The sequence below is a fragment of the Pteropus medius genome, unplaced genomic scaffold (assembly GCF_902729225.1).
Source record: "Pteropus medius unplaced genomic scaffold, Ma_sr-lr_union100, whole genome shotgun sequence".
Taxonomy (NCBI): Eukaryota; Metazoa; Chordata; class Mammalia; order Chiroptera; family Pteropodidae; genus Pteropus; species Pteropus medius.
Window position 1 is genome coordinate 26754348 of NW_024349802.1, and position 10525 is coordinate 26764872.

The 10525-nt window shown below is 39.3% G+C and overlaps 1 protein-coding gene across 1 annotated transcript; it reads right to left on the reverse strand.

Annotated features, from left to right (window-relative positions):
* Positions 1–6583: 6583 nt before the first annotated feature.
* On the reverse strand, positions 6584–10513 carry RPL15 (ribosomal protein L15). The gene is made up of 4 exons (XM_039836761.1): positions 10361–10513; positions 9508–9689; positions 9042–9178; positions 6584–8293 (listed from the first exon to the last, which is right to left on the reverse strand). Exons 2-4 carry the CDS (start codon positions 9677–9679, stop codon positions 7988–7990), a joined length of 615 nt encoding a protein of 204 aa, XP_039692695.1. The 5' UTR covers positions 9680–9689; positions 10361–10513; the 3' UTR covers positions 6584–7987.
* Between the last annotated feature and the right edge of the window lie 12 nt (positions 10514–10525).

A 10525-nucleotide genomic window follows, 5' to 3' on the forward strand; every position in this document is an offset into this window, starting at 1 on the left:
CACTAATTCAAAAAGATCTATGCCTGCTATGTTCCTGGCAGTGCTATTTACAATAGCCAAGATATGGAAGCAATCTAAGTATTCATCAATAGACAATTGGATCAAGAAGAGGTGGTACATATATACAATGGAATATTACTCAGCCATAAAAAAAAAAAATGAAATCTTACCATTTGCAACAACTTGGATGGACCTAGAGGGTATTATGCTAAGTGGAATAAGTCAGACAGAGAAAGACAAATACCATACAACAGGGGTCCCCAACCCGCGGCCACAGACCACTACTGGGCAGCACAGCAGGAGGTGAGCAGCAGGTGAATGAGGGAAGCTTCATCTCTATTTGCAGCCGTTCCCCAGCAGCATCACTGCCTCAGCTCCACCTCAGATCATCAGGCATTAGATTTTCATTGGAGCACCAGTCCCTGGTGCCAGAAAGATTGGGGACCATACAATTTCTGTGCCATACAATTTCACTTATATGTGGAATCTAAAGAACAAAATAAACAAACAAACAAAATGAAGACAGACTCATAAACACAGAGAACAAACTGGTGATTGCCAGATGGGAGGGGGATTGGGGACTGGGTGAAAAAGATGAAGGGATTGAAAAGTACAAGTTGGTAGTTACAAAATAGTCACAGAGATGTGAAGTACAGTATAGGGAATATTGTAATAACCATGTATAATGCCAGGTGGGTACTAATTGGGAGATCACTTTGTAAATTATGTAAATGTCTCCCACTATGCTGTACACCTGGAACTAATATAAAATAATATTGAATGTCAACTCTATTTGAAAAATAAAATAAACTGATTTAGAGTAAGCTTGTTAAGAACGCTTTCATTTATTTTATGATATGTGAAAATTTTGGAACATCTTTGACCTAGAAATTATATTTAGATGACTATTAGAAAATCACCGTATATAGAAGAGACTACATGTAATTAAATAATTATGCCCCCTCTAGAGGCACAAACGTATTTTGAAACACTACATTTAAATATTTACCTAAAACTGGTTCAGTTTTATGAACAGTTCCAAAACATCCAAGGCCTGGTAATTCACACAAAATTGTTCCTGATTTTATTGTACTTGAAATGTTGGTCAAAGAAATTATTGATAATGAAAATACTTTCATAATAAAACCCCACCTAAAGAAAAGATAATGAAATAGCTGTGATTTTGTGAGACAGAGGTTATTGATGCTCAAGTCAAATTCCTTTGAGTTCTTTCCTACTTCTATGTTGCCCTCCTCAGCTTCTGTGTGCTTTTGTTTCTACACCTGTGATTCTCATGGGAGCCTGCCCTTGACCTCCAGGTGCCACTTGTCCTGCTGGCTTACATTCCAGTACCTGGGAGTTCACATTCTCCTGAAAACTAAACGTATAATGGGCCCTGAACCCATTGCTGATTGGTACAAGCCCAGTTTCCTTGCCATGAGTTGGGACAAATTCTGAGGCGTAATTTACACTCCTGAATTTACCTGAAGGATCAGACAGAAATAACCTCTGTGAGACTAAAATCATACTGACTTTTTCCTTGTCATTTCCTGAGGTTAAACCACTAACACAGAGATTCCTGATTTGAAGTCAGCTTTTGTATAAGGCATTATCTTAAATTACCACTACTTGAGGGAAAAATATTATTTTATTTAAAAGAGCACCCGCTGACATTCATGAAGAGTAATGAGAAGAACAGCACCATTTTGAAAGAACAATAATGCTGTTGCCCAAAGCTTTTTGAGAACTTCAGAACTATTTTACAAATCACACAAAAAACAATGACATTGTGGCCTTACACATATTAATTTTTACCGTTACATTGTAGGATGGGTTACATAAGGAAAACTTTTCAGTTGATAGCTAACATCTTCAGTGGAAGGTTTTATCTTTGGGCTTGGCACTTCTTGGTCATGTCCCCAGGTTTTGTTATTCACTTTATTTGGGGGATCTGCAATTTTCCCCTCACTGAACAGGGAACAAGATTACAGTGAGGACATAAAGGATAAAATTCTATCAGCTGTTATTATATCAACATACATTATATAAAAACTAAGTAAGAATGAACGGATTAGAGAACTACTAAGTTGGGAGGGGGCAGAGCATTAAAATGTTTGTTCATTCTAATCGAAGTACTAATGCTGGATGTGTTGCAACAATGGATTCTAACACTACCTGCAGAATCCAACTGGGGGCCAACAGACAGAATTCTTGAATGTGAATGTCATTTTTGAATTTTCCTGTCTGATAAATGAAACGTCTTAGCATAGTTAATAATCAACCTCTGGAACCTAGATAATATGTTTATAGTCTCATAGAAAGTAGTTTAGTGATTGAATGATTGATAATTATATTACCCGTAAATTACTATTTCTAAACTAAATAGGACTGCCAAATAATCAACCTCTTTTTAAGTGACAGTGAGAATTGCAAGCAAACAAGTTCAGATGTTTGTAGCATGCTAATTAAATTAAATGATTTATTTAATTTTGGCAGGAGTGGTGAGTTGCCCTTAACCAGGATTTGAGAGTGAGTTGCGAAGTATTCCAGCTGCTTTATTAAATTTGAATGCTTTGAATATGAGTTTTAAAGGTACAGACCAACTATGTCACCTTTGCAGCAGATTTTTAAAGGAGACTTGATTAATGTTTCCTACTAAGAGCCTCTATTTTGTTTATCTCCCCTATGTAAAAACAGGTTGAAAATTATACGTCTAGTGATGATGTTCACTGCAGCATTAGTAACAATAGCTAAAATCTATGAATAAGCTAAATGTCCCGCCAACATTCCCGAGGCTGAACTGGAGGGTGATGATGGGGCTGTGGGGAGAGGATTGTTAGCTAAAACCTGTCAAGATGTAGCTTTCGGCTGAATGTCACGTCACTACTGGTATCACAGGCCAGCTTGATCCTTTCCAGACAAATCCAATGAATTGTTTTTCCTCCAAATTATGAATATCTATAAAACTTACTTTGAGTGTCCAGCACTTTGGCAGCAGACACAGTCTAAATTGAAACCAGTGGAAAACAAAAGGTCTAAAAGGTGTTGTAGCACTTCCTTCTTTTATAGTTAGTACAATTGGGATAAAACTTTTGTTAAAACTTCTAAAAATCTACTATTAGCCCAACAAAGGGAGTAGTAGTTATACACCATAAAAATCTGTAGCAACAAATATTATTCTGATATGAAATCTATACATCAAACACATTTTGTGTGGAAAACCCGACTTCAGTTGCCTCGTCTTTATCTACTGGGAAATATCACACACACATACACACATGATAAAAGAAGGTCAGGTATAAAGCTGCACTGTCAATGGAACTTTCTGACGGTCAAATGTTTTTTGTGCTGTCCAGTATGGTAGCCAATGTGGCCATTGAACACTTGAAATGTGGCTAGTGTGACTGAAGGAACTAACTTTTAAATTATAGTTAATTTAAATTTAGTCACCGGAGACTAAATTTAACAATATACCTCCTGATAACAATATACCTCCTAATTTCTCTTAGGAATTTCAGAACTTAAGAGATGGAATCAGAGCTTAGACTTGAACGGATAAAACGAACAGTTGAAACTTCAAGAACTTATCCTATATAAAGTCGCTGTTAAGAATCTTGAGAGCAGAGTGCCGCGGTCCAGCCACGACAGGATCCAGGGGGCCCCGAAGGTGGGCAAGGCGTCGGCGCGGGAGACAGTCGACTACACAGCTCAGAGGCGGTGTGACACTGTTCCGTTTTATTGTGATTTGAGTACAACTTTTATACTTTTTATTTGGCATTTGATTATACTTTGTTGTTAAGGTAGCAGGGAGTTAAATTTCTGTGGTTAGGCGGAGCAGAAAATCTTATAGAGTATATTATTATTAATGTTCATGATTAACTAGTACATTTTTCTCTCAATCATTAGAACAGAACTACCTGATGGAACAATCTAAACTTTTAATTCTTATATCTATTACGTAAGATACAGTTTGATTTAAGTAAAGGTGATAGATAGATGTATTCATAACAGCAAGCATTGGCTTGTGGGCAGACATTGTTCTTCTTTCTGCCTGAAGAAATCTTTTAAATGCTATTTGATTTATGCTATATCTAAAGTTCAAGCTGAACCTTTCTCATAGCTGTTCAAAAGTTTCCTTGGTGCAGTAATGAGGAAAATATTTATAAAAATCAGTTTTACAAAGCTGCTTTCATAAGCTAAGTTTCTGTTCCTTTGTTTTTAAGCACCAAGGAGATCCTGACCTAGCCAGCCTTTCTATGAAACTTAAACTACTATAAGGCACATGAATTCTATCTTTATTCACTACATGTATACTATCTTTATTATAAGCTTCTGAATAAGGCAAAGGAAGATCAGGTAATCTTTTCATACTATTACCCCCCTAGGTGGATACCAGAGTTTTCTATTTATCCACTAGGCCACAAAAGGAGGCCCTTCTATAGTAGGCACAGGCTTATGAGTAAATTTCTTATCCTTAAAAATTTTTCTACTAACTGCGTGGGAACAGGAGTATAAACTGGTTCTAGTAATTCAGCTTGTTATAATTTATTCATAATATCTTTAAGAGGCGCGTCAAAAGGAATTTCCCTTAATAATTGTTCAAATAAAGGGTTTACGCATTCTGGACACGTCAGGGTGACTAGAGCTGATTCCATACGCGGGGAATTTACTATGTTTTCCTCAGAGCCAATTTTGAGGAAATCCATTTGTATAGCGTTTATACTTACTAGAATTTGTGCTACCCAAATTCCCCCTATTAATAGAATCATTTCTAAGAAACCAATTATCCCTAAACACATGCCACGTCCTCGTTCTTGACGATGCATTCCTTGAAGCCTCTGTCCCCATCTCCGGACCTTGTCACGCAGTAGGGTAGAAAGAGGACGCGGCAGCAGAGAAATGATGAAGCATAGCAGTAATGAGCTAGCAGCCATCCTACAATTCATTTAACATAGCAGGGTGCTTCAGAGTATATGGATTCTGATAGAAAAATGGACAAAGGAATATAATGGGAGGACACTGTAAAAGCAAACATAAGACTCTTTAAATATATAAATGCTCAGCTTTAATTATTGAATTAGGGTCAAGTTAGGCTATGCTGCCATAAGAATGAACACAACAGAGCTGAACACAATGAAGTTTATTGCTCAATTGTACAGAGACTGTGCAGCTTTCTTCCATCTTGTAGCTATGCTATCTGGAGCACTGGCCTCCATTGGCATTTCAACTCTTGACTGCCTTGGGGGGTAGTAACATATCACTCTGCTCTCATTCTATTGGCAAGAATAAGTCCTAAGATCTATACCTAAATGTGTAAGGTACATAGTTTAGCTGTTATGCCCAGGGGAAAAAAAAAAGCTACGCTGTATACACATGGCTTTGCCTCTGCCATACTCAGAAGTGCAAAAAAAACCCCTAGATTACAGTATCGTTTTCCCTATCAGACTGGCAGAGCAGAATCCCTGCCAATACATATAATTTTTAACGGACAATCTACTTCTAGGAATTTATCCTACAGATAAGCTAAGAAATATGCATCTTTATAAAGCAATGGATTGGAAAAAATATTCATCAGCAGGAGCCATGCTAAGCAAATTGTGATACATCTATATAATACCATGCCATCATAAACGAGAAGAAACTCTTTGTGAACTGATAAAAATCAGACATCTAACTAAATGAAAAAAAAATCAACTATAGCCTATCCTACACCATTTGTATCTTATGAAAATTCAAAAAACTAATCACATCGCCTGTAGAACTAGGGGATAGGAAGACTTACTACAGACCCTACGTATCTTGAGTTTTTAGTTATGTCAATGTATTACTTAACTCAAAATTTAGTTTTTAAGGATATGGAGACTGCCACTATCTGTGTAACTGAGAAAGTTGCTTAATCTCTCATTGACAAAAAGAGAGTTAAATAACTACCTACATCTTGTGGGGTTTTGAGAAACCAATTGCTCCATTTCTAAAGAAAATTCTATAATCAGTTTGGGTATGTTTGAATCACATGGCAATCCAGAAATATTAACAGCTTGTGGGGCAGTCAGGGAAAGCCTCTCAGGTGATATTTAATACCTGGGGAGTTTCCTCATCTCAAAAGAATTAGGAAAAGTGCTTGACATATCTGAGGAACAGCAAGGCTGGGATGAGATGGAATGACAGTAGGACATGAGGTCACTTGGTGAAAATAGGATCGTGGAAGCTATTTATAAGACTTGAGTACTAATTAAACACAGGAGTGACACATTGACCTAACAGGATTCTTCTATCTGCTGTATGGAGACAAAACTGTAAGGTCACTAATAGGAAAAAGCCCTCCCTGGAGACTGTAAGGCCGACCTTTGGTCTGAACCCTCCAACCTCCCCTATCCAAAACTATCATTTGGAATAGTTTGAAAAAGACAAATTAAGTTTTTCTAATTCATGCAAGGACTGAAGAACCAAGAAAGAAAACTCTAAAAACTTACTACACATTTTCCCTTAAATTGACTTTCTGCATCACCTTGTTACCTACAGGTTAGGGTATTTGGTTTGCTTTAAGCACATTAGTATTAGGCAACAAAAGATAACAGGTCCATTTTAGTTTAACAGACATTTATTCTTTTCAACAACCTCTACACACAAAATAGATGGTTTAAGATTTTTGAATGGAATTTTGGTCTCAAGAGGTTTTGAGTCTGCTACATGTTTTCTGGAAATCATTTAACTGAGCTTTTTAAGACCCCTGAAGAAAATAGGGAAATTGGTTCAAGGAAATACACAGCAATTAGGTTTTGGAATCAAACTACCTATTCTGAAATCAGCAAACCCAGAATTTGAAATTGGGGCAATTCCTCTTCTGTATTTCCTATACTCTAATTCACCCTGGAAAACAGAACATTGTAGTATGCTTTATCATTAAGGTAGACGCAGCTGAAAGCCTGGAAAGTTTGTGGAATAAGAATTTTGAAGGTAGTTTCAGCAAGGAGAGAAAAACTAGTTACATCAGAAACCATGAATCTGTACTGATACCAACATGACTTTTCTCAATAGCCCTATGGGATCATGTGGGTTGGCCCAAGATGACTTGCTTCTAAGACTGGACTAAATAATGAAGTACTTTTAAATAAAGCCAACCATATTTTTATCTTAAGGTAGTTAGTGTTCATAATGGTCACGAATTAACACTACAACAAACTCTAAGGCTAATAAATTCCCTTGTCTATCTTATGTTCAATTTCCATCAGTTTCAGTATATACCAGTTTACCAACTTTGCATGAAATTCAGTATTCTATAGATCCCATGGAGTCATGAGATTGAACAAGGAGCTGCTTCCTTTTGTGAATTTCAACGGGACTCTGGAGGCCAAGCCAATTTTGTTTAGGTTAACCAAGATTTCTTCCATTTGTAATATAACCAACTCTCTTACAACAGGATTGTTCAAATTTCCTAGTAATGGCGGCTTTAAATTTTTCTTCCAGAAGAATAAGTTTTGTGAATAATTAGGTTACATCTGAATACATGGGCCCTCTAGTCAACTTTCACTTTTCTGCATATGATTAGAATGGATTAGGATATCCTTTACATTTCCAAGCAAAATTCAATTTAAAATGTTTGTTCTTGCCAAACTCCAAAAAAGTAGCCCCTTGAGAATAAACCAGCAGAGCACTGCATTACCAAAATGCTGTAGGTTTCATCACATGCACCAACAAATCTACATTGCTAGTTCTGTACTCTTTTCACAGAACTTATTTAACACCTATTATACCAAACAGCATTTTAAACACTGACATATAAACTCCCTAATAAGATAAAGCAAAGACAAGTGTTTGACAAATAGGATACACCAATCACTTAAGTCTTCAAACATTATTGCACTTTAACTTTCATAATTTGACAATGCATTCATGAAACAATCTGCAGACTAGTTTTAACAAAGAACACTTTTAAGCAGACATGACTGTCCTAAATTGTTTATTAGGAAAGAATTTTACAAACATATTAGCGGTAACGATGAAGCTGGAGAGTATTGCGCCTCCTCCAAGCTGCACGACGAGAACCACCAATAGTGTGGTGGAACTTGTGGCCCTTTCCGAGGCCACGGCTCTTGCGGCCTGCAGACGTCAGCCCTCGCATCTCCCTGTGCTTGTGGACTGGTTTGGTGATCCACTGGGTGTCAGGATTCCGTCTGATAGCTTTATGGAATGGATCAATGAGAATAACCTCAAAGAATTTGTATGTGGAATCTTCACCAACCCAGTAAGAATTCAGGACTCTCAGAGCCCCACAGTGGCGTCCAGCTCGCTCCTAGAAGAGGAAAAAAGGCCTAAGGTCAACCTCCTACATTTCCCAGATAGCAAATTAAGCAGCAAGAATTCTCTTTAGTTCACTACTAGACAAGTGACTGAGGTGTGACCACTACATATAAGGTAAACTTACTATTCCCTAACATACCCACTCCGTAAGTAAGGCATGGATGTTAAAGACTACCTGGCTAACAAAATTTCAAATTCTGGAACCTTGTCTTCTTCTAATAGAGAGGTCAGCAAATTTTTATAGAAAACCTTAATTATCATGTTTTAGGCTGTGCAGGCCGCAATGATCTTTTTTTGGGCAGTCTTCGCCTTTTAATATCAAAAACATCTTTGACCATAGAAGGCAACAGTCCATTGTTCACAAAACACTACAACAGAGCAAAGTTTAATTTACTAACCCAGAAAAACAATTTATAATTTATACCTGACCACAGAAAATTAGCAATACAGAAAAATGCAGCTTCTATAGAGTGAGGGACAAAATTTACTGCCCTTCAAAAGCTTAGGTTCCAGAGGTTCACACTAATCATAGAACAAAATTCCAATATCTATGATCAAACATAGATTAACAACAAAGATGGACAAAGTCTCTTGACAGCAACTCTTTACCAAGCGTAGTATCACAACCCCCATTTCGAACACAACAGGGCTCACCTAGGCAAATTAACAATCAGAAAAGTTGCTCAAATCCTTCATCTCCAGGTGGCAACCAAAATAACTGCTTCTCAAAAACCACCTACCTCAGCAACAGATTGAAGGCTTCGAGCAAACTTTAGCTGGTTAACACCGTGATGGACAGGCTTGCCATAGGTCGCACCCTTAGGAACTGGGCGTTTGCGGCCACCACGGCGGACACGAATCCGATATATGACATAACCTATAAACAAAAAATATGGTGGTCTCAAAGTGGATGATTCAGTGACTTGTCGCTATTGCTCCCACATCAAAATTATTTCAGACCATAAGTAAAATACTGTATAACTGATGTAAGTAAAATTAATACCAGTTTGAGGCTTACAGGGAGATTGATCAACTTTTCATTTCCACTCTATTAACAATCATGTGCAGTTATTTACTGATCCACTGCTAGCTTAATACAGTTTCTGCCAAAGCCCTATTGAGGCGATAGTAGCTTTTTTATCAATGGTTTCCAACTTTTCCCGGGGAATATAATTTTATCCAGGCACCCACGCAGAAACCACTCACCTTGCTTAGCCTTGTATCCCAGCCTGCGCGCTTTATCCGGCCGGGTGGGGCGGGGGGCCCTGTGGAGTGCAGAGAGCTGGCGATACTGCCAGCAGCGCACCCTAAGAAGAAAGCGCATGACATCGGACTGCTTCTTCCTCCACAGCTCCTGGATGTACTTGTAAGCGCCCATCTTGGCTTACCTTTGAGACAAAACTGGGTATTAAATTATAGCATCCATTTAAGGTATAAGACTCCGTCCGTCCATCTTAGTTCCCTACCAACCACAAAGAAACCAATGAAAATGGCTCTGCACGAACTGAGGGGGATACTAAGCCCAACCCCCACCTTTGCGCCCACGGATAGCAGCGCCCAGTCACCTCTGCGACCCCAGCGAAAAGCACCGTAGGGAGGCACTCGGGACATTTTTTGCCGGACAAATGAATGGAGCTAGACTTAGGCCCTGATTGCGGCCGGCAGAGTCACCGAAGGCTGCGCCCTGCCTGTAAAAACATCTCGCCGACACCACGGGGGAAAATGCCGCCGCCGCCGCTCTACTCTCCAGAAAAAAAACACTTACTCCATCCAACCCGCCCAGCTCGCTTTAGGAAGCCCTAGGCCCAACCTATTCCTCAACCCCACGCCTCCTTTTCCTTCATGCTGTGGGCCCAGCTCGATTTCCCGCCGCCATCACATTATCCCCCAGCCCACCCCGGGGCCCTCTCCACAACCGCGCTGTCCCGCATCCTGACCAAACTCGCGCCGCGTAGGAGGAAGGAGAAGCTTCGGAGACGCAGGGTCCCCGAGACTGGATGGCCCAGGCGAACGGAGATGAGCGGCGGATGGAGTAGCGAAAATCCCCTACAAAGCCTACCTGATGGCTGCGGCCAGACGGAAAGGAAGAGCCTTTCTCCCACAATCCCTTTTGGGCTCCTCCCCTAATTCAGAGAAACTCTTTCCGGTAGAAAGCTGCGGCCGCTCAGAGCCTCACGGGACATGTAGTTCCGGCAGAGAGCCTTGTGGGCGGAGTTCCGTCGGG